Raw genomic sequence first — 24,984 nt, forward strand, 5'->3', positions numbered from 1 at the left:
TACCTCAAGCGTAATTTAAATTTGATTCTTTCTACGTTCGGTGCAAGCGTTTTTAGCCAAATCGATCGCCAAGAAGCATATGATACCATTTGAATCATAAGAAGTAATCACATAGAAAGACAATGCATACTCTGTATTTATATATTCTTAATCTTCAAAGAACAAGATATTTTATTATAGGTTAATTGTAAATTTCCGAGTAGCAAACTGACGTTTTATTTGTCATTTTGACGTCATAATGACGTTAAAGATGTTACTTTAAAGTGTAAGATCACGCAAACAAGTATAAATTAGCTCGTTGCCGACTTTAAAAGTGGCACATGTCGTTTTAAAAAATCCGAATAGATCTTCGCAAGTACGATAAAAATTAAACCAAAAAATTTCAACATTTACATGACAATAGCTTGAATTAATAAATATATAATTGTTTTGATCATAAAAAAAATACATATGTATTCCCATTCAACATACCGATTATATATATATATAGCAAAATGTACTATTAACTTCAGTAGAATTTTTCTTTATCTACATTCTGTACATCTCCTGCAGATCAATTTAAATTCTATGTAAAGTATAAAACGGTTAAACATCTAAAATGTTTTAAAAAAAAGTATCAAAAATAAAAATTCGACATAAACACGTTTATTTCATCATTTCTTATTATTAAATTAGCCGGCTTATAATTTATCACATTTTAACATTGTAAATTTACTCATAATAACATTTTCCAACTTTTGGTAAAACTTTAAAACGTTGGACAACAACAATTGATTTATTTCAATATGACTCAAACGATAGCAAGCAAAGAAGATCTTCAGGAGATGATGGCAGTATGGCCAGACGTTGTTCGTGATATTACAGATATGACTAAGGATTTAAATAATCCAGATATTACTAAATGGGTGGAAAAGGTAAGTCATTAATTAAAATAGCTATCTAAAATGTGAAATGTAAAAAGTGATAAAAATTCGTTCGATAAATTAACTAATCTCTTTCAAAATACATTCCTTTAGAATAATTAAACATCGTAAAAAATAATGTAATATAAAATTTCACGATAAACTATGAATAATTTAAAGCTTTAAAAAATTACATTTAATTATATGTATATAATAATTATAATGTACATTTGTAAAGAAAAAGCTTTTTGTTTTATCATGAAAAATTTTTATACATTTTTAAAAAAACAAAAAATAAAAACAATAAAATTGTGGTAAAAAAAATAGAAAAAAGTAAAGCGCTTAATAACACATAAAAAATATATAATATAACAGAATAAAATATAAAGCATAAATCATTAATTTAAAAAATATGTAGATTGATAGATTTTTGTTTGTACACAGGTATTGCAATATAATGTCCCAAAAGGAAAGAAAAATCGTGGATTATCATTAATTTATGCCTATAAGTTGTTGGTACCTAATGATAAACTTACACAAGATAACCTTTATTTAATACGGATTTTAGCATGGTGTATGGAACTGGTACATAACTTCTTTTCCTTTGTATATATATGCGATACTTTCATAATTTGTAAATTTCACATAATTTTATGTCATAAATCTAACGTACAGAAAATACTATAGAAGTAAATCTTCTAAAGGCATAAGATTTAAAATTTAACATAAATATATTGATATAAGTATGGGGAAATATTTATATTATTAAACAATTACAATTACTATAGATTAAAAAATAGTCATTATACATTGCAATATTGAGATATTTAATGTTATACAGAATATAACTGCTTGGCTCATGACAGATGATATCATGGATCGATCGCTATTTCGTCGTAATCAACTATGTTGGTATCGGTGCAATGACCTAGGTCTAATGGCTATCACAGATTGTAGGCTTGTATATGCTATAATATATTATATAATTCAAAAATACTTCAAGAAAAAAGAATGCTACATTAATTTATTAGAATTATTTCACGATGTGAGTAAAAATATTTTTTCCCTTATAAATGTAAATATATATCAGCTCATTTTTTTTCCTTTCTGAATAATAATTAAAAATATTTCAACAGATCTACTTAAAAACAACAGTGGGCCAAAATGTAGATTTGTTCTCTACCAATTTCGGCAAAAAGGCAAATCTAGACTTATTTACAATTGATCGATATAATTCTCTTGTTATACACAAAACAGCATATGTAACATATATTTTGCCAATAAACGCAGCAATGCATTTAGTAAGTATACTAAAAAAAGTCTAGTAATAATAATTAATTTTGGATGATAATTATTAAGCTTTGATAAAATAATTTTAATGTTCCGTTAATACATCCAAATATTTAATAATTTTTAGTAACTGTTTCGTAAGCGTTTGGTTATTATTAATATAATTTATTTAGTAAATATTGCTAAATATTCAATTCTATTAATGGAACATTTAATTAGAATTACGTTATCAATAATGATTATTATCAAACTCTTTATCAGTATTTTAATTTTTTATATACAAAAAAACTGTTTTATTTTAATGATAATATATTATTTGAAATATTACTTGTTGCAGGCTGGAATAAAAGATCCAGAGATGTTTAAACAAATAAAACCTATTTTGTTAAAAATTGGATATTTATTCCAAGTTCAAGATGATTATTTAGCTTGCTTTGGAAATCCCGAGGCTTGTGGCAAAGATAATACTGATATAGAAGAGGGAAAATGTACGTGGCTAGTTGTTACAGCTCTTCAACGAGCCACTCCGGAACAGCGTAAAATTATAGAAGTAAGTATTGTTTATTAGACGTATTATTTCATCAAACGATGTTATATTAATCCTTCTCCTTTTTTCTTTCCTTATTGCGCAGGAATGTTATGGACGTTCCGATCCGGAAAAAGTAAGACGCGTGATACAGCTCTTCACTGATCTCGGTTTGCCAGACGCGTATTCTATACACGAAAAAGAGACGTACAATCTATTAATTGCTAAGATACAACAAATACCGTATGAAGCTTTACAAAATATTCTCCAAAATTCATTACAAAGAACTTATAAAAGAATATCGTAAGAACATTAACAAAACAAACGCATATTATGAAGATATCTGTTTATTCTTCTTTAACGCGTCTATAATAGTAAGAGAATTATTACTAAAAATATAATAATACGAATTTTATGGACAAGATGATATTACATTTCAGTTAAAATGTCATAAATGTAACAAAATTTTTTAACTTTCTAAAACATTTTGTAAAGATCTTTTTATTGAAGTCCTAATTGAATATCACGTTGGCATAAAAATTGGTACTATTAAATTACTATAGTAATAAAAAAATTGGTAGTATTATATTACTATAGTAATTGTCTTTTAGTATACAAAGTTCTATATTTTGCAAAGTTATTATTTTTTAATCTTTAACCTTATAATAAAATTTTATATTTTATACTACAATTTTTATAAAAACTATTAAAATATACAAAAATATCAAATCGATTTGTTACGATAACGATACAATTTAAAGAACAAGGTTTTGCAAGAAACAAGTTTAAATGTTTCAAATAATTAAAACTTTAAATTATAAAATTATGAAAATGTCATCTTTAAAAGCGATTTTGTAACATCTAACTTTTTAAAAAAAGGTATAAAACAGCGCCAAGTATACACGCGCATAAAACACCTTCAAAAATCTACTACTTTTGGTCTTAAACGTAACTTTTTGAACCAGAATAATATCACAATATTAAATTGATATTCAAAATTATTAATATTAATTAATAAAATAGATGCTAACAAGCATCTATTATACATTTTTTTCCCTTCCTTGAAATACTGTAAAAAAAATTATTATAAAAAGTACCTCAAGCGTAATTTAAATTTAATTCTTTCTACGTTCCGTGCAAGCGTTTTTAGCCAAATCGATCGCCAAGAGGCATATGATACCATTTGAATCATAGGAAGTAGTCACATAGAAAGACAATGCATACTCTGTATTTATATATTCTTAACTTTCAGAGAACATAATATTTTATTATAGGTTAATTTTAAATTTCCGAGTAACAAACTGACGTTTTATTTGTCATTTTGACGTCATAATGACGTTAAAGATGTTGTTTTAAAGTGTAAGATCACGCAAACAAGTATAAATTAGCTATAAATTGCCAACTTTAAAAGTGGCACACGTCGTTTTAAAAAGTCCGAATAGATCTTCGCAAGTACGATAAAAATTAAACTAAAAAATTTCAATATTTACATGACAATAGCTTGAATTAATAAATATATAATTGTTTTGATCATAAAAGGAATACATATGTATTCTCATTCAACATACCGATTATATATATATATAGCGAAGAGTACTATTAACTTCAGTAGAATTTATCTTTGTCTACATTTCTGTACATCTCTTGCAAATCAATCTAAATTCCATGTAAAGTATAAAACGGTTAAACATCTAAAATGTTTTAAAAAAAGTATCAAAAATAAAAATTCGACATAAACACGTTGATTTCATCATTTCTTATTATTAAATTAGCCGGCTTATAATTTATCACATTTTAACATTGTAAATTTACTCATAATAACATTTTCCAACTTTTGGTAAAACTTTAAAACGTTGGACAACAACAATTGATTTATTTCAATATGACTCAAACGATAGCAAGCAAAGAAGATCTTCAGGAGATGATGGCAGTATGGCCAGACGTTGTTCGTGATATTACAGATATGACTAAGGATTTAAATAATCCAGATATTACTAAATGGGTGGAAAAGGTAAGTCATTAATTAAAATAGCTATCTAAAATGTGAAATGTAAAAAGTGATAAAAATTCGTTCGATAAATTAACTAATCTCTTTCAAAATACATTCCTTTAGAATAATTAAACATCGTAAAAAATAATGTAATATAAAATTTCACGATAAACTATGAATAATTTAAAGCTTTAAAAAATTACATTTAATTATATGTATATAATAATTATAATGTACATTTGTAAAGAAAAAGCTTTTTGTTTTATCATGAAAAATTTTTATACATTTTTAAAAAAACAAAAAGTAAAAACAGTAAAATTGTGGTTTAAAAAAATAGAAAAGTAAAGTGCTTAATAACACGTAAGAAATATATAATATAACAGAATAAAATATAAACCATAAATTATTAATTTTAAAAATATGTAGATTGATACATTTTTGTTTGTACACAGGTATTGCAATATAATGTCCCAAAAGGAAAAAAAAATCGTGGATTATCATTAATTTATGCCTATAAATTGTTGGTACCTAATGATAAACTTACACAAGATAATCTTTATTTAGTACGGATTTTAGCATGGTGTATAGAACTGGTACATAACTTCTTTTCCTTTGTATATACATATATCCGATACTTTCATAATTTGTACATTTCACATAATTTTATGCCATAAATCTAACGTATAGAAAATATTATAGAATTGAATCTTCTAGGCATAAGATTTAAAATTTAACATAAGTATATTGATATAAGTATGGGGAAATATTTATATTATTAAACAATTATAATTACTATAGATTAAAAAATAGTCATTATACATTGCAATATTGAAACATTTAATGTTATACAGAGTTTAATTGGTGTGCTCATGATAGATGATATCATGGATCGATCGCTATTTCGTCGTAATCAACTATGTTGGTATCGGTGCAATGACCTAGGTCTAATGGCTATCACAGATTGTAGGCTTCCATATACTATAATATTTAATATAATTCAAAAATACTTCAAGGAAAAAGAATGCTACATTAATTTACTAGAATTATTTTACGATGTAAGTGAAAATATTTTTCCCTCATAAATGCAAATATACATATATCAGCTTATATTTTTCTGTCCTTTTTGAATAATTGTTAAAAATATTTTAACAGATCTATTTTAAAACAGCAATAGGGCAAAATATAGATATGCTCTCTACCAATTTCGGCAAAAAACCAAATCTAGACTTACTTACAATTGATCGATATAATTCTCTTGTTATATACAAAACAGCATATTTAACATATATTTTTCCAATAAACGCAGCAATGCATTTAGTAAGTATTGTTAAAAAAAGTCTAGTAATAATAATTAATTCTGGATGATAATTATTAAGCCTTGATAAAATAATTTTAATGTTCCGTTAATACAATCAAATATTTAATAATTTTTAGTAACTGTTTCGTAAGCGTTTGGTTATTATTAATATAATTTATTTAGTAAATATTGCTAAATATTCAATTCTATTAATGGAACATTTAATTAGAATTACGTTATCAATAATGATTATCAAACTCTTTATCAGTATTTTAATTTTTTATATACTAAAAGACTGCTTTATTTTAATAATAATATGTTACTTGAAATATTACTTGTTGCAGGCTGGAATAAAAGATCCAGAGATGTTTAGACAAATAAAACCTATTTTGTTAAAAATTGGACATTTATTCCAAGTTCAAGATGATTATTTAGCTTGCTTTGGAAATCCCGAGGCTTGTGGCAAAGATAATACTGATATAGAAGAGGGAAAATGTACGTGGCTAGTTGTTACAGCTCTTCAACGAGCCACTCCGGAACAGCGTAAAATTATAGAAGTGAGTATTGTTTATTAGACGTATTATTTCATCAAACGATGTTATATTAATCCTTCTCCTTTTTTCTTTCCTTATTGCGCAGGAATGTTATGGACGTTCCGATCCGGAAAAAGTAAGACGCGTGATACAGCTCTTCACTGATCTCGGTTTGCCTGACGCGTATTCTATATACGAAAAAGAGACGTACAATCTATTAATTGCTAAGATACAACAAATACCGTATGAAGCCTTACAAAATATTCTCCAAAATTCATTACAAAGAACTTATAAAAGAATATCCTAAAATCATTAACAAAATAAACGGATATTATACAGATATCTGTTTACTTCTTAAACGCGTCTATATAGTAAGAAAATTATTAATAAAAATATAGTAATACGAATTTTATGAACAAGGTAATATTACATTTCAGTTAAAATGTTATAAATATAAAATAATTTTTTAACTTTCTAAAATATTTTGTAAAGAATTTTTTATTGAAGTCCTAATTGAATATCATCTTGGCATAAAAATTGGTATTATTATATGACTATATATAGAAATTGTCTTTTAATAGAAAGTTATATATTTTGCAAAAGCTTTTTAAGAAAGTTATTATTTTTTAATCTTTAACTTTATAATAAAATATTATATTTTATACTATAACTTTTATAAAAACAATTAAAATATGAAAGACTAATCAAATCGATTATTTATTACGATAACGATATAATTCAAAAAACAAGGTTTTGCAAGAAATAAGTTTAAATGTTTTAAAGAATTAAACTTTGAATTATAAAATTATGAAAATGTCATCTTTAAAAGTGATTTTGATGTAATATCTATTTATAATGAATAAAAATATCATAAGCTCTTTATTCAGTGTACTAAATTCTCTTCTATTATAAAAATAAATACTGAAAAACAACTCTTTTTTGAACTTATAACACTCTTATTGCAAAATTTCTTTTTCTCATTTTCTTTTTTAATTTTAAAAGATTGATTATATCATTCTACCAATAGAAAGAACTTCAAAAATCCTGTTCTCTTTTTTGTCAACTCAAACATTTTTGGAATTCCAATTTACTGTAGCAAATGAGCGAAATGTAACAAATCTATTAAAATAATATTTGTTTATACATAAATGCATAAAAAAGTTTTTACATTAAAGAAAGGTCAATACTGGAATAGGGCTCTTAAAGTGGCACTTCTTCATTTTTCGAAAACTAAATATTGCACTTTATTATATTTATATTTAATGATTTTTATGCTAAATGTGGCGCGCGCGCAGCACGCTATAGTATATTCTAATGTGAATAAAAACAAGAATGTTTGAGACATGGATCTCTCAACTTCGACCAATTAACCTTTCACGGGATATTTCACATTAACTTTGCTCAATGCCTTTCACCCGTAGTTGTAAATCGTTAAATTAAATTAAACTTTAATAAATTTCAAAGATACAGCAGCAAAGGTGTTTTCTGCTTATCAAACAGACAACTGAAATGAGAAAGATTCCGTAGCTAAGTAAGTACATTTCATACATTTATATGCCATACTACTCGTTGAAAAATGTAATACAAAAGCAAATTTTTCTCCTTATTTTATTATTTTCACGTCTACAAAAAATTATTTAAACAAATAATTTAATAATGCAAATAAAAATAACAAACGATAAATTAACGTCGACTTCTCTTCATATTGTATAATTCGAAAATGACTGATTTGAATGACAGTCGTTAACATTTATACCACGCTTGGAATAACCAGTCGAGTAATAATTCTACAAAGGCAATTAAATTACCTATTTTGATACTGCGCAAGATATTCGAAAATCTACAACATAACATCGTACTTTATTTTTTAATCTCACCAAGTTCCCATCGGTTTTTAAACTTCAAAAAAATATTTTAGCATTCTGCAGGGTACCAGCAACGGTAATGTATATATATGAATTTTAGGCGCTAGTTAATAAGCCAAAATCGCCACTTTTTACCGACCCTCCTTTTTCAATTTATTAAATTCACTATTTTCTTTGTACTAATGATTCGATATTGAACAGGAAAAAAGCAACTTTTAGGATTAATTAAGAATAAATCAAAATATTATTTGATATTACAAATTTAATATTGTATGATTACAAAACAATGGTCTAATATAGAAGTCAGAAACATATTATTGCCATAAAATCTTCACGAATTATCAAAGCGAATTTTAATTCGATAAATATTCCCGAGAATGGATTGTTTGAAGTCAAATATCTCGTTTAATCCAAGGGGAAAATGTCTATTTCCGTAAATGGCCATTCACTCCCGTTCTAACCGGATTTCAACATCTTCGCGACGAATACCGGTGCGGCGTCATGCATACGGACATCCTGTATTGTCTCTCGCTCTATCGTCCAACCCTTCGAAATTGCTCTCATACACTCCCAGTTATTACTTAACTATGTCGGGATGGTTTGAATTGAACATGAACGATGTACATCGCAATCTAACCTGGAATTCCGTCTTCAATCTGACATATATTTAATTTAATCGATATTGCATCGGAATTGTCTGCAGAATTTACAATTGCATCAGAAGCGATCAATACGAAACACTGATAAAATGTAATTTTCTCATTGCATTGCTTTTATCATATATCCGAGTCGAAATTTGACTCCTACTTTCGACCTTAATTAAACATTTCGTGCTTAATTTAAAACTTTTAATCGATCTCAAATAGGACCTCTTTTAATATTATACTTCATCTATTATAATAAGATCTGTGAAGAATTTTAAAAGGTTTTGTCAAAACCCTTTTTTTAATCTTAAAGTGAAACCTTTTCCGAAAGCTGTCATTTTGAAGCACAAAGTAAAAGATCAAAAAGTCTGATTAAAGTCGAAAAGGTAGGAGTAAAATTTCGATTCGGATGTAGTCGTATTTCGACTCTTCTTCAACTAAAAAGTGTTTACAAAATATTATATTTTTTTATAATAACCACAAATGTAAATTATTTCAATTATTAATAAAATTAATGAATATTGAACAATAACTGCAAATCAAATTGCAGTAAAGTACAATATCAAGTTGCAATAAAATAAAAAATGTAATTGCTTAATCTACATACGTCTTACTAAATAGCGACACTAATCATTTTTCTTTACTTTTATATAATATTAAAAAATTAATTTATTTTATAAAAATATAAAAACTAAGAGATAATGCGTAAAAAAAACATAAATGTTTTCATTATAGACCGCGCAATATTCTAAAATGATATACAGAAAAGTGAGAGAAGGACATTAGAACTTTCTTTCACATTTGTTTTGATAAGGAAACATGAGAGGTTCTTCAGGAGAGAAAGAAAGACATGGTGTCTCCTTATTATTAAAAAATATGATAATACCAATGTCACGAGAAAAATCGCGGAAAGTATCACGATCATACAGCAAATTGAATGGAAGGAAATAGTCAATTCTTTTTCTTATGCATTGGATACACGTATTGAACATTCTAACAAATATAATTGTCATAAAAAAGATGATTTCCTTAATCCTTTTATAAATTTTTCTTATTATCTACATTTATTAGCACATGGCATTACTAAAATATGTTTCTATAATACATATAATTTATAATATGTATACATATAATATAGGTTAGCAACTTTAGTTTTCAAGAGTAATTTTAAAAGTATAGAAATACTTCCAGCTATTAAAATAACAATTAAAAATAGGATACTAAGTTCATACCTAATATTATGATAAAATAAAGTTCTAAAATTAATGTCAAACCAAATAGTGCTGAATAATTTAATTTTGAAATTCTAGAGAGAATTCCTGATAAATAAAAATATTAAATTTCTATATAAAATATAATATAAAATATTTTGAAAAAATTGCTATTAAAAATTACAAAATCATCTGCAACGACAAATCTTTGACGTCGAATAACTACATAATTACCGTCAAATAGTCTTAAACCATAATAATATACTTATTATTTATACATATATAATATATATATTACATATATATATATACAGGGTGTCTGGTATTTTTTTATGGGATTTTTATGAGCAGGTAGAGCGCATGAAACTGAACAGAAAAGTCCTTACCGTTTTTCCATTTTCGCAATAGTTAACAAGTTAGTGACTTGTAAAATTTTCTGTATTAGCCCGGCCTACCGACAAATGCAAGCGCGCTGAGCGCCCGGTCGCGGCGGCCGCCCCTCCTTAGCGCTTGAACCTTGAGATTGCTAGGCGCGCGGGGGGAGTTGTTACAACAAGCAGCAATGACTACGCACAAGCGACGCGTAACGCTAAATTCTCCCTTTGAATTATTTGATAGTTCCTTACCTTTTTGAATATTTGATAGTTCCTTACCTTTTTTAATGAAAATAAAATTTTCTAACAACAAAAAGTATGTGTACGTGTACATACATGTGTACAAAAAATATCAGATCTAATGCTTAAAGAAGTGATTACTAAATTTATTTTTTAATAAATAACGATTATTTTTAATAAAAAATATTTTTTTCATGCTAGTCTTAAACATCGTAAACTGTCATTATAAATTTTAAAAGAGAGCTATTATCATATGCTCGAAACAAAATTTATGCTTCTTCAAAAAACATTAGAAAATTTTATCGATTAAAATAGAAATGACAAACAAAAAAATGTTTGTTTCAACTTTATATTCTTAATTAAAAATTAAGTAACTAGGATATTTATATTTTTAATAAAATTAATCCTCGTGATAGATTTATAATACACGAAAAAAACTTTATGGTAAAAATTACTATGATAAATAGTAAACGCGGGCCAAGGAGGAATTATGAAAATTTTTATTATGTTTTTCATCAAATTACGACAATATTTACACTACTTATATGATATAATTCTCTGAAATTTCTTCTTACAGTTCGTGGTTACTATCATAAATAATAAAATCATACATAATTTTACTATAAAATTTTCTTCGTGTAAATTTACGAATATATGAATTTATTAAATGTTTGAAAACTTATAAACAATATTTATTTAATTTAAGAAAATTTTAGTTTGTAATGTGTGTGTGTGTGTGTGTGTGTGTGTGTGTGTGTGTGTGTGTGTGTGTGTGTGTGTGTGTGTGTGTGTGTGTGTGGAGGGGGGGATACATATATACACGAGCTAAAGAATAATCACTTTGTGACAGGAAAATGATTATTCCTTAATTCAAGAATTGGTTTGTAATTTGTGTGTAATTTGTGTGTGTGTGTGTATGTGTGTGTACATACGCGAAAATGTTAAACATTATTTGTTTTATGTAAAGTGTGGTGTTTATTATCAACAGAATACTCTTTTCAGTCATTAAAAATAAAATAATTATTAAAAAAAATACAATTAAAAGTGAATAATTGATTTTTTTTAAACTAGAATCATATTTTTTTACGTGTACATGTATAGTAATCAGCGTAAATAGTAATAGTGATATAAAATCGCAGAACTAAGGCATAATCATTTTCCTGTCACAAAGTGATTATTCTTTAGCTCGCGTATGTACGTACAAGAATTAATTTTATTAAAAATATAAATATCCTAGTTATTTAATTTTTAATTAAGAATATAAAGTTGAAACAAACATTTTATTTGGTTGTCATTTCCATTTCAATCGATAAAATTTTCTAATGTTTTTTGAAGAAGCATAAATTTTGTTTCGAGCATATGATAACAGCTTCTTTTAAAATTTATAATGACCGTTTACGACGTTTAAGACTATCATCAAAAAAATATTTTTTATTAAAAATAATTGTTATTTATTAAAAAAATAAATTTAGTAATCACTTCTTTAAGCATTAAAACTGATATTTTTTGTACACATGTATGTACACGTACACACATACTTTTTGTCGTTAGAACATTTTATTTTCATTAAAAAACGTAAGGAACTATCATAACTCAAAGGGAGAATTTAGCGTTACGCGTCGCTTGTGCGTAGCCATTGTCGCTTGTTGTAACAACTCCCCCCGCGCGCCTAGCAATCTCAAGGTTCAAGCGCTGGGGAGGGGCGGCCGCCGCGGCCGGACGCTCAGCACGCTTGCATTTGCCGGTAGGCCGGGCTAATGCAGAAAATTTTACAAGTCACTAACTTGTTAACTATTGCGAAAATGGAAAAACGGTAAGGACTTTTCTGTTCAGTTTCATGCGCTCTACCTGCTCATAAACATCCCATAAAAAAATACCAGACACCCTGTATATATATAATAAATTTATAAATTCGACATTACTTTGTAACATAAATTTACAAAATTTCATAAATAATTTATGTAAAAATTTCACAACATAGTCAAAATATATATAATTTTCTAGTTTTTTTTTTCTTAATTCTAATTGTGCAAATATATCTTTATATTAAACAAAAAATTACATTTGCCTAATTATAGAAATAAAATACTAAAAACTTTAAATTTCATTACAAACTGTGTAATACTTTACAAGAATTATTTTATTTTTTTACAATATGTACACTACCTCTGAAGTGTTTGTATCATAAAGGACATAGAACATCTTTATTAACGACGTTATTATTACGCTTGCGAGCGTTGTCAAGTAGCTCTTCGAAGGCTAAATAGATAGTGTGCTCTCCGAAAGAGAGAGAGAGAGAGAGAGAGAGAGAGAGAGAGAAAGAGAAAGAGACACACCATATATAGAAATAAAATTAAAATAATTTACAACCGTAAGACAGAGGAAATTGATGTTAAAAAAGATTTGTTTCAGCTTTGATTGAAATTTCCAATTCACTTAAGGGTGTATCGAACATACAATCTTAGAAAAAGTGCATGAAATTTGAAATACTTAAATATCTACGCCTAACGCATAGTAAATCTAGATGTAAGAAACTTGAACGATAGTTGGAGTCTTATTTTTACTCTTACAAAGATAGTTTTCACGTATTTGCGATTTTTTTCACTTATGAGTTTAAACTTTTGACAGTGAAAATGCACAATTATCTCAAGTCATATTTTATTTCTTTAAAACGGTGTAGTGAAGACAATTGAAACTTGGCAGATATTTTCATCTATTCATATACCAGATGTACAAAAAAATTCAAAACATTGGTACTATTTCTTCTATATTTTTTTAGCTGTTTCATCCGTCAAAATCGTCCTTTTCCATAAGATAGAAAAGGATACCATGTAAAATCAGTGAAAATTAAGATAGTTATAACTCAGCAACTGTTTAATGGATGCGTTTTCAATTTTTTGCAGTACATTAGGAAAACTAAAAGAACAATTTCATAAATTTTTAGCAATTTTGTACCATTTTGAACTTCAGTCCAATACATCCTTAAAATGCCGTGACATCTTACAAAATAATTTAATGAGTTTCTGTTCACGAACCACTGCAGTCACAATTCTATTTTAATTCTATTTTAAATTATTTCACATCAATTAACATATTTAACTATTTTGCACACATTGATTTCCTTATTATACAATTATGTTTGAAAAAATGTGATTATTCTATTATTAACTTATCACTAATTAATTGCATTTCTCAATCTTTCTTCGGATATTAATTAGACATTAAAAAAATCTATATACCATATTAAATTTATTTTATCTACTTTTTATCTATTTTTTTCTCCTTTATACTTCTATAATTTAGTTATTTGTTTATATTTAATTTCTTACTGTCACTTAAATAAAAAAATCTTATATTTATAATATATAAAAAATAGTTAATTGAATAATTCGATAATTAATTCGATCGTGGCTACAACCTCACAATTTGCCTCGAAATCCTTTTTGTTCGAAGGCTTTTATAAAGTTAATCGTGTTACGAGATTTACTGCGGCAGCTTGCGACGGAAGTATGAAAATGAAGCAACTGCATCCAAACGAACGCCATTCATCGAGCTGCATGCTCCGCAATTGAATTCATCTCTGATGTTCATTCCTAACGTATAATCTTTAAATTATTTACCAACATCATAAAATATATCAAATTGATATTGATAAATCAAAATCAATAAGTATTACTTTAAAATTTTTTTTTAATTTTTATAAAATATAAAATATATTCTAATATAAAAATTAGAAAAAAATTATTTTTGCAAAATATTAATTAAATATTAATAAAACATTTTAATTGATCTGCTGTTATATATTTTTCTATTCCTCATCCAATAAGAAAGTATACTATTTTTATTTCGCGAATCGGTTTAATTTTCCTTAAATTCTTTATTACTGTCACCACTATCGAGAATTCCTTATCCCTATTCTTTGAAAGTATTTTCTTTCTAATCTGAACAAACCTGAAACTTTGCGCGACTGGTACAACCAATTAGAAAAACGGGAAATGTCAACTTGCTCTAATTAGGATCCTTGATTCGTTTTAACATACATGATAATTATTACATAAAATCCGCCTGCAAATTCTACACGCGTAAAATTCAATAACGCGAGTATACAACTTTTATTAATCAAGAGACAAACAGCATAGAGATATCATCGCATGTTATTAACAAAAGCGATCCGCAATATCAAACAACCCTTAGCTAATAACAACGCACGTAGCTGTTCGATACATTTAGGCACCTTCAATATTCTCACTCATAGATATTAGTAACAATATTAGTATAAATAAATCATCTTATAAGCAGGAAGTATGACTAATTAACATGACATGTATATTTATTTAAACAATATACAAAAAAAATATGTTTAAGTTAAGCAAAGTACTATCTAATAACAAACTGTAAAATTTACTGATGCTAAATTGAGAATATTGAGTTCTTTGATGTTACTTTCGACAACGTTTGTTACCTGACTGATTTTATTCTCCTTGCATGATTTTTTGAAACGCGACCAATTGTTGACTGGTGAGTTCAAACCGGTTGAACAATGGGTCATTAAAATGCAAAGCGAGGATCAAAGCATGGAATTAGATCAGACAGACGGGCTACCTGAAACTAGTTGAAATATTGCACGTGAACCGAAATCGAATGTGAGAAGTGACATTTATGTTGGATATTTCTTTTCGCAGAGAGAGAGAAAGAGAGAGAGAGAGAGAGAGAGAGAGAGAGAGAGAGAGAGAGAGAGAGATCGAACGTTATATAGATGATACTATAATCTCAATTGCTCGAAAAATAAGTAAATCTTTCATAAACATTACTTTTTATAGAATTATTTTGGCAAAATACAAACATTTCTTCGAGTAAGATTGATAAAAATTCATAACAATAACATAAAATACAAGTAAATATTATACTTTCACTTATACTTTTACATAAATTTTTTTGTAAACACATTTAATTTCTTCTTTATACAAAAATAATGGTGTAAATAATAATATAAAAAATATTAATTATTAAATTGATTATCAATTTAATATCGTGATATTACTATTATTATTCAATTTATGACTGTTTCAAGATCAAAAATTTATTCGGTGCGCAATTTAATAAATATAAAAAGATATAAAATTACATGAAGAAAATTAGCACAAAGATCCAGCTATGACCAAATAAGGTTTATCTTTAATTAGTTTAAAAAATCGATTGTTTTCAAATTAATAAAAAAACCAAATATCAACCAAAAAAAGTACAATAACGAGGAAAGCGACTCCTTATTTGTAATGGTTCACGAAAATGTAACGATTGTTCTACATTTATAATATCAATTATGCTCCAAAAATTACACACATTCTGAAACATTACGTACGAGGACTCTGAGTTTTAATTCAGTAATCCCAATACATGCCACAGTTTGGTGTTTATTCCACAATTTTGCTCATGTTTAATATGCTGATCCGCGCTGGAAAGCGACCCATGACGAAAAAGGAGTCACAACATATATATGTAAGCACGACGGCATCGTTTTTCCGCGCGATTCACGACGTCCCCCGGGAGGCAGTGCGACGCTGTACGCGCCGTTCACATGCACACGCACATGCACTTTGTGCTAGCAGCAGACGTGCGAAGATGGAATGACAGGAAGTGGAAGGATATTAGCCTGGATGTCACTCCGCGTAATAGGAGGAGACGGGTGACCCCTTCCCGCCACTTGCACCCTGTATACGTCCCCAGGGGTACGAGACACCCCGATACACTTCGGTAGGATAGGGTATGGTATTCATCCCCTCCTCCTCCCCCTCCGCTTCGCTCCTATCTAGTGATAGAACTTCACCAGCGATATTGACTGCTCCTGACACACGGCAGGGTCTGTTTTCCTCCACACGGTGAGATAATAGGGATTTGAACATCAAAGAGGATGTTGAAGCATGCGAATGCCGGCATTGAGACGAAGAAAGTTGTAGTCAGAAACAATTATACTTTGCGTGAAGAATTATTTGGTTTTAAATTGAATTTAATCGAATTTCCTTCACAATTTTTCGGCTGTATGCAAATAATGAAAATTAGATTCTAAATGAAGCCAATGCAACAAACGTAAAAAAAGGTAATAATACAAATATCTGACGGCTTAATATACCTATATATAATATTTCCTAACAATATTTCTTAACAATTATAACAAAATGAAAAAATAGTTAAAAATATAATGTTTTAGGAACATAGATATATCTTATATTTATTAAAATGTTATAAACTTCTTTTTCGATTAATAATTCTGTTATTATTTTTGTACGTCTAGTTATAATTTTCAAATGTCATCGTTTCTCGAAATAAACGTTAAGCGAATTTCATTAAAAGAAAATAAGGTGAGATTCGCGAAGTGCTTCTGAAGTTTGATTGAATGCTTATCTCAACATTCCTATATACTCGGAAACGACGTTGGATGATGCCGAGGTAGGAATAAGAAAGTCAAGTTTCCCCGCGCGAAAGAAACTTCTTCAGTGGAAAAACACTTTCGCGGCAAAAAGAGAGTCAAGATCATGAGTATCGAGTTTTCGCGTCTGCTTTATTGCCGTTTAGACTTCTTTTCACTTCGCTTTGTTTGACTTTGCCGCCGCCTCGTCTTTCCCGTAAAGTAGAATAATCTCCCACGCCATTCCTCAATGCCGTTCTACGTTGTTCCACTAGGGAATTCGTTACGCATCGCTTAGATAAACGGGAAAAAATGAGAACAATTCTTTTTAGACGCGACACAGGTCTTTATCTTCTCGAATAAAAGTCAATGCGTTTTGGCACATGGGTTAACGGTTTCACGGAATACGAGCATTGGTGAACATTCACGAGAGAAGTAGAACTACGAAAGTACAATAGATATAATGTCATTTTGTTAATGGATTTCGTTAATGGAAACTAGAAGATCAAATGTTCTATAAACTCACCTACGTAAATTTAATTGAAATCAGTCATCGTACATATAAATATATGTGTGTGTGTGTGTGTATATATATATACAATATATACACATTTATTAATAATATTTTCTCTTTAATGCCAATAGTTTCACATATTTAAAGCTTCAGTGAAGTAATATACCAAACGTTATTAAAAAATAATAAAAATCAAAGTATGTTTTTTGCATTTAAAAAAACTATGACCATCTTCCCCGGGTTTATCCTATTCTTGACTTCTAATCAAAATTACGGAATATATTTAACCTTTAAAAAAAAAGTCAAATATCGCAAAAAAGCCCTATTGGTAAAATCTGACTTGCGGCACTGTTTTCAGCATCCGAAAATCTATAAAAAATAACTTATTCAGTTAAAAAAAAAAATTGTTTTTAATATTTTTTCATAAACTAGTGCTATCAATTTACATAAAATTTTTCGGAAAGTTATGAGAAATTGGCTAACTAGTCTTGATAGATTACTTCGTATTCATTTTAATCGCGAACAATTCACGTCAAAAGAAAGACTGACAGAATTTCAATTCAATTTTCGGCTCGAATTCACAGAAATTCAATCTCAAACGTTCATAGAGATGTGTTAATTGACGCGAATCTTGATTTTCATTTTGCGGAGATCCCGATACACGGCAAAATCCGGCCGCGAATTTGCAAAGGTAATACAAAGCTGCGCCGGGCTGCAGTTTCACGGCACGATGCGGCGAAACAAGTACCGAGTTATCAATGAGAAACACCGTGCAAGTGCGACAAGTGCCGGCGGCGTGTTCCGACTATATTACAACGTATGCATATGTATGCATAAATAACGTTGAACCGGATCGGCGTCCGGTCAAATTACGTGCTTACATTGGTCGCGAATCGCCGGCCGATTGCTTCGCCGAGCGTGAAAATCGGTTTTGGCCACTCGAGGGACCATGGCAAAACGGTCTCTCCCCGTGACCATTTCCTGTTCGATGAAGGCAGCGCGAATGCTCGTAGACATTCGAAAGTTACCCGAGCGAATATCGTCGATCTGTGCCTCGGGAGCCGCTGCGATATAAGCAGACATTTGTGCGCTCCAAGTTTTTACATCTTTTCGAAAAAAAAAGTCGAAATCCTACTCGGAAACTTGACGTTTTGTTTTATTAGTTTTGCGTTCTTTTTTTTTTATCAATTATATATGTACACAGACAGATGGAACACATTACTTTCACCGTTTGCGTTTGATGGATTCCGACATACTTCATCAAATATAGAACGTACACAGTGCATAAAAATGCAACGCTACTTCATCGACGTTACTTCTCTGCAATTGAAAAACCATCGAGACAGCAGATTTCTATTTAAAAAATACAACTAAATTTTCTCGTACTAGATTGCTTTTCTTAGGTCCAATTATCTTCAATTACGAAAGTCGCTTCTTGCTCCACTAACTCGCAATTAAAAATCTGTCGGTCCATCGCACACTTGGTCTGCAGATTTCTTATTTTGTATGTTCATACGAAGTTTTAAACATCAATATCCAATCGTCGTCGTCCCATATCGCAATACCATTCCGTACGACTTTGCCGTCAGTTATCACGCGGACGGCCGTTTAGAAAAATCAGCGACAGTTGATAGGCTCCGCGGTGGATTTCACGGGACGGTATTCGATAGTCGATCGATAGCTCAAGGACTATGCACCGCGCGACAACAAAGCGCGCGCGCGCGATTCAGTGTCGGCTTGTTAACGCTGGTTTAACGCCGGACGACCGCGTATGCATGCACGTAACGCACGCGTGTCTCCGCACTCGTATGCCACCACGGTACGTGTCCATGTTTGCCCGTGTGTCCCTCGTGTGCGCGTGATATTTGCCATAGGAAACCACACAATGGTCCGTCACATCATGGCTCGCCCATAGTCCACCTATGTCATATATACGTATACGCTTCCTCCCCCTCCCCCTCCGTGCATGCACCGTGCACCGATGAAACCGATGCACCAATCCACCCCGGCATCAAGTGTCGATACGTTCGACACAAAAGCCTTCCTCTCCCACCCCCGTCGTCGCTCGTCACTGCGCTGGCTCGGTAGGATATCAGGAAATTAATCGGCGGCTTTGTTATAGCATTTTAGATATTACATCGCCGAACGAAACGAAATATACCCTCGTCTCCTGCGTTTCGCACTTTGCATAGCACTGCATTCACGAGTTTTCTGATCTGGCGTAGCTATTACGAATTTGTCCGCACTTTGTTTAAGGCTCTTCTTGTAACTGATTTAGGACGCTTAGATGATTTTTAAAATACAATCGGTTTGTCATCGATAAAGAAATCTTTTATCTACTTATATTGTAAATAAAAAGAGACCAGCAACATTTAAGTTCATTTGCATAACTGTGTGCTGGCATCGTCGGTGACGATGCGTAACGTCGATGAAATAAGATCGTCTCATATGCGCATTTTTGTTTACAAGTACGCTCACAAAAGTTCACAAGTGTCTTCTCACCGGGTGAGTGAAACGGAAGGAAACACGAATGGGGAGCGCGATAAGCTGTAAAAACCATTGTAGATAATAGAGTAATATTCCTCCCGCTCTCTCCCGCGACGTTTAAAGCGAGAAAATAAAGCGCGAACGCGCCAATCCGTTTTTATCCCCAAATCCGCGAGCTGCAGAACAGCTTCGTACGGATGTTCTCGCGGTAGAGTTCTGGCCGGGTATTTGCAGTTCTGCACGGATTTAGAAGTAGGTATATATTATCTATGCCGCGCGGTATTGTTAAGCCGTCGCGCAGATAATGGCGCTTGATTCTGAATTATACGAGACGAAAATGACTAATCATCTCGGTGGTCCGGACTCGCCTCTGCGAGTATAGAGGTGAAATATTAGACGTCATTGCCGACAAACGCGAAATTATTGTTTCAAATGATGCTTTAATTGACTATTAAATGCACATTCGCTTCTCGCGGCAGACTTTCCGCCTTCTTGCCTTTATTCTATAGGGAACGAAGATTAATTACGAGCTCTGCAGTGTCGTTTTATTTTGCAACATGACATTTTTATCTACGCCCGCGATCCTTTAATATACCGCATATGTTTAATAATAATGATATTTCATAATTATAAGTCTAATATAAACGGCAATGTCCTTTCATGATCGTGTAATCTATGAATAAAAAAAATATTCTGCAAAAATTATTAAAAAGGCAAGTTATTTCTTATTACATATCATAACATTGCACAACATAAATTTTCTGTTTTTCTCATTTTGAAATATAATTATAACAGAATATTTAAATATATATACAATAAATATCTATATCTGTATCTATAAATTTAAATTTGTATGTCTTAATCCTATCAGCTATTTTTTTTAATTTACTCTAAGTTATTAACCCTAACATCCATATTTAATAATATATTTATCGTAAACCTTTGTAACTTTTTGTTGGAAGGTAAAGTGTAACAGTACGTATAAAATTTCCCTATTCACCAAATTGTAAATTGTTATAAATTGTTTCGATTATATGAAATTTACACAGGTGTGGTAATCATGGCGTAAAAATTACTTATTTGCTCTCCGTGCCAATGATTTAAGTTCAAATCAGCTAAAAACATCACTTTTTAATCACTATCTATGGGAAGCACGACAAATCACCAAGAATATCTTTGCCAAGACAATTACCATGCATGAGCATGCATTAAATAAAGATCATGAATGTCAATCATGATCTTTATCATGTCAATCATAAAAGAGCAACTTGACTTAAAAGAAAAAGATATTATAAGAGGAAAACTAAATAACGAGTATAATAGACATTAAAGTTAATTTTAAAAAAATAGACACAATAGGATCAAAACTATAGCTATCAGATTTGAATAACGTCAAACCTACGTCAAATGTGTTGAAGAACAAGAAGGATTCAAATATACATATGTATACAAAATTCAATGTACTATAATGAAAACTATATGTTTCATATAGATTAGAAGAAATAAAAGACAAATAAAAATGTGAGTCTATGAACATGAAAAAACAGATTATTTTTAGACACTCTGTTATCACAAATTATATGTTAAAGTTCAATCATTTGGCATGTAAGAATATTGAATTTTAAATCAAATTACTATAAAAACCGGATCTGATATCGGAAATCAATGCACATTAAAAAAAGATAAAATGTCAATTTAGAATAAAACCAATTCTTCGTGTATATAAACTCGCATATATTAATAAATTACAACGTAAACGTTTCGGTTCTATATTTGGACTATTTTCAATATAATCTTGAAATAAATCAAATACAGTTGAAAAATGTTAGTATCAATTTTCATGATGTTCAAATGATGTTTGATAAAATATTAAATTATTAAATTAGTAAATTAGTAAATTATTAAATGATAATTCTGTGAATTTTGCAATCATATTATGAGAAGTGAAGTAAAATGCAATGATGAGTGAAACGGCACAATAAAGCTTCAGAATCACTTTTGAATATAATTTGCGGATAATTGTAACGAAATTGTATATCGGTGGACAAGGACGTTGCAAAACGATGAGTACTAAATTTCAATTAGTTTTACAGTTAACCAGTTTTTAAACATTTTTGCATTTTATTCTCGTTCATGTATTATTATTTTCATTACTTGATATATACATAATAGAATACAACATTAAATATTAATTATTTAAAATCGTTAATAAAATAATTTAATTAATCATTAATTTATTGATATAATCTCTTTTCTTGTAATGTAATAATTAAAATACTGTATTGTATATAACGTTAAATACAAATATGTATATAAAGTACAAATTTTCTAAATTTGTAAGTATCAAAATCACGTGTTTATTATTAATAATAATTAATTATTAATATAATTAATATAGTACATAATGTGTATAATAATACATAAAATACTTAAACTAAATAAAACACTTGAATGCAAAGAAAAATACAATTGCAATAATATGTCATCTTAATTTCTCGATATTCGATAAAGCAAAATGATGACGGAGCAATTAAAGAACGATCAGACATTATTATAACTTGTAACAAATTATATAACTTGTAACAAATTCAAAAACAATTAAAACTAAATCTTACAATAAAAATGAAGAAGCTACTCTGATGTTTCTGGAAAGTGCACACGAGGCTCGGTATTGCGATCATTTTTTACAATTTACGTTCTAACACTCAAAATTGTTCCGCAATTTCATACTCTGTCACAAACGATTTTTCATTATATTGTTCTAACATTATAATAAGATTCTTAAACAAAAATTAAATAATCAAAATTTAGTGTACCAATAATAATGAAACAATTAAGAATTTTTGCCGCTTAAATTTTCAAGATTAACAGAAGACAAAATGTTTTTCAATACCGTGCCATTATTAATAGCACATCCAAATTTGTTGGAATAATATTCAACAATTTAAGCGTCCTTAACACGTATATCAATTTAATCTATTTTGTGGAACATATTGCTCTTCTTCCAATATATTTTCTCTATTATTATGATTAAAACCTTAATTTTTTAATCGTAACCAAAAGAAAAAGTTTTTAAAGAAGAATTATACCTACATAAAAGGTTAACGAATAATATCTAACCGTTTTCTCTTAAAAAAAAATTATTTATATTTTTTATTAAGTTACTCTTTCTCTTTTTCTCTTTTTCTTTCTTTCTCTTTCTTTTTCTCTTTCTCTTTTCTTTTCAAATTAACAATTTAATGACTATTTCAGTTAATAATTAAAGATTAATCAATTATGAATGCTTATAAGAGAATTAAAGGTTATTTCCCATGCAGCAGACAAATTGTTAAATAATAATTAATTGTTTAGACACAAATTCATAAAATAAAGATTTTTGAGAAAAAGAAAGAAAGAGATTTAATCCGAATCACTGAATAATGATCTGTGAATATGAATCTAAGATTAATTATAGTCTCGATCAAAAATGTAAATTTATAGGATTAATAAAATATGACAGCAAAATGTCGAAAAATGTATCCTTTTTCGAAATGATGATTGTCCTAAATACTATTATTCTGTAAACTGGATGATAATATTCACACATTAATGATACCGCAATGGCTGGTTGCGTAGACGAAATTCGATACAGTAATTCGATGCATTGACCCGATGAAGACCCGAGTAACTAGGAACACCGCTAGCAAGCAAACAGTGTCCCATGCTCAAAGTCGGGAGATCAATCAATTCATATCCTCTTGCTCTGTTTAGACTGTGACGCGCAATACGTTTGATCGTAGTAACGATCGATTTTGAAATTAGTTTGGTGAGCATGTTCCGAAATTCCCACAATAAAAATAAACATAACAATTGACCTCTGTTGTTCATAAAATAACATTGATATGTAAAAAATAGTATTTTAACAGCTATTCGTTATCACATATTTTACAAAAATTGCATTACGTGTTCGTATGTGTAGATATTAAATACAAATTTATAAAATCAAATGCAGAATGTATTTTTATTATCCAGCAAAAATTTCCTCGCGTGTGAGAGATCGTTATTTATATTGCAACAAACTATTTTAATTAGAAAAGTTTTATTTATTACTTTTTGACGCAGCGTGATGCTGCACGAGCAACTCCGTTCCATCAACTAAAAAAAAAAAAAACAATAGTTCGTAATAGATTAGATAACTTTGAAATGTTTTTTTGTTTCTTCACAGAAAGAGTCCTCAAATACTTCTCTCCCCCCCCCCTCCTCTCTCTCTCTCTCTCTCTCTTTGCGATATTTTCTATAACATTTTTTTTATAAAACGCGAAACGAGATTTACTCTTTCTTTCCAATGTGCCTTGCACAAATTAACAAAACGTAAAGTTTTTAACGATTCTCAAGACGATATATATTCGCCTTCCGCAAATCGAAGACGGTATACCTCAGAAAAGTGCATGCAGCGATGCAATTGCGCCTGCTGTTATTCGAGACTTAGGTCACGTCCCCATACTTTCGCCTATACTCTACGAATGCTTTCTTGTTCTTAATCCTTAATTAACCTCATTTCCAACCAATTCCGAACGAGTACTTTCTGTTCAATACAAACTTCAATCTCTCAACTTGCGTTCGGGTAACTTTACAAAGGCTACGATCAGGATTTCACTTTGAAAGGAAATTGAGCAACGTCTTTCGACGCAAAACAATAATACGAACTCTGCAAGTTATCTCGGAAGGA

At 29.3% G+C, this 24,984-nt stretch overlaps 1 protein-coding gene across 3 annotated transcripts; it reads left to right on the top strand.

Moving 5' to 3' along the window:
* Nucleotides 1-489: 489 nt before the first annotated feature.
* Nucleotides 490-7,125, top strand: LOC105838924 (farnesyl pyrophosphate synthase). Of its 3 annotated transcripts, none has more exons than XM_036282934.1 (7): nucleotides 490-914; nucleotides 1,347-1,487; nucleotides 1,744-1,768; nucleotides 5,585-5,763; nucleotides 5,861-6,025; nucleotides 6,350-6,562; nucleotides 6,645-7,123. In XM_036282934.1, exons 1-7 carry the CDS (start codon nucleotides 786-788, stop codon nucleotides 6,843-6,845), a joined length of 1,053 nt encoding a protein of 350 aa, XP_036138827.1. In that variant the 5' UTR covers nucleotides 490-785; the 3' UTR covers nucleotides 6,846-7,123. The 3 variants fall into 3 exon arrangements, with proteins under 3 accessions (XP_036138827.1, XP_036138826.1, XP_012540311.2); XM_036282933.1 differs by having other exon boundaries at nucleotides 491-914; nucleotides 1,744-1,814; nucleotides 5,631-5,763; XM_012684857.3 differs by lacking the exons at nucleotides 490-914; nucleotides 1,347-1,487; nucleotides 1,744-1,768 and adding exons at nucleotides 3,023-4,729; nucleotides 5,161-5,301 and having other exon boundaries at nucleotides 5,560-5,763; nucleotides 6,645-7,125.
* Nucleotides 7,126-24,984: the final 17,859 nt, after the last annotated feature.

Source organism: Monomorium pharaonis, chromosome 2 (assembly GCF_013373865.1).
Source record: "Monomorium pharaonis isolate MP-MQ-018 chromosome 2, ASM1337386v2, whole genome shotgun sequence".
NCBI lineage: Eukaryota > Metazoa > Arthropoda > Insecta > Hymenoptera > Formicidae > Monomorium > Monomorium pharaonis.

What these genes read in the sequence shown, in the direction of transcription:
- LOC105838924 (XM_036282934.1), top strand. Translation starts at nt 786, where the DNA reads ATGACTCAAACGATAGCAAGCAAAGAAGATCTTCAGGAGATGATGGCA. An exon ending in TTACTAAATGGGTGGAAAAG is followed by an intron (nt 915 to 1,346) that starts GTAAGTCATTAA and finishes GTTTGTACACAG; the next exon opens with GTATTGCAATATAATGTCCC. An exon ending in TAGCATGGTGTATGGAACTG is followed by an intron (nt 1,488 to 1,743) that starts GTACATAACTTC and finishes AATGTTATACAG; the next exon opens with AATATAACTGCTTGGCTCAT.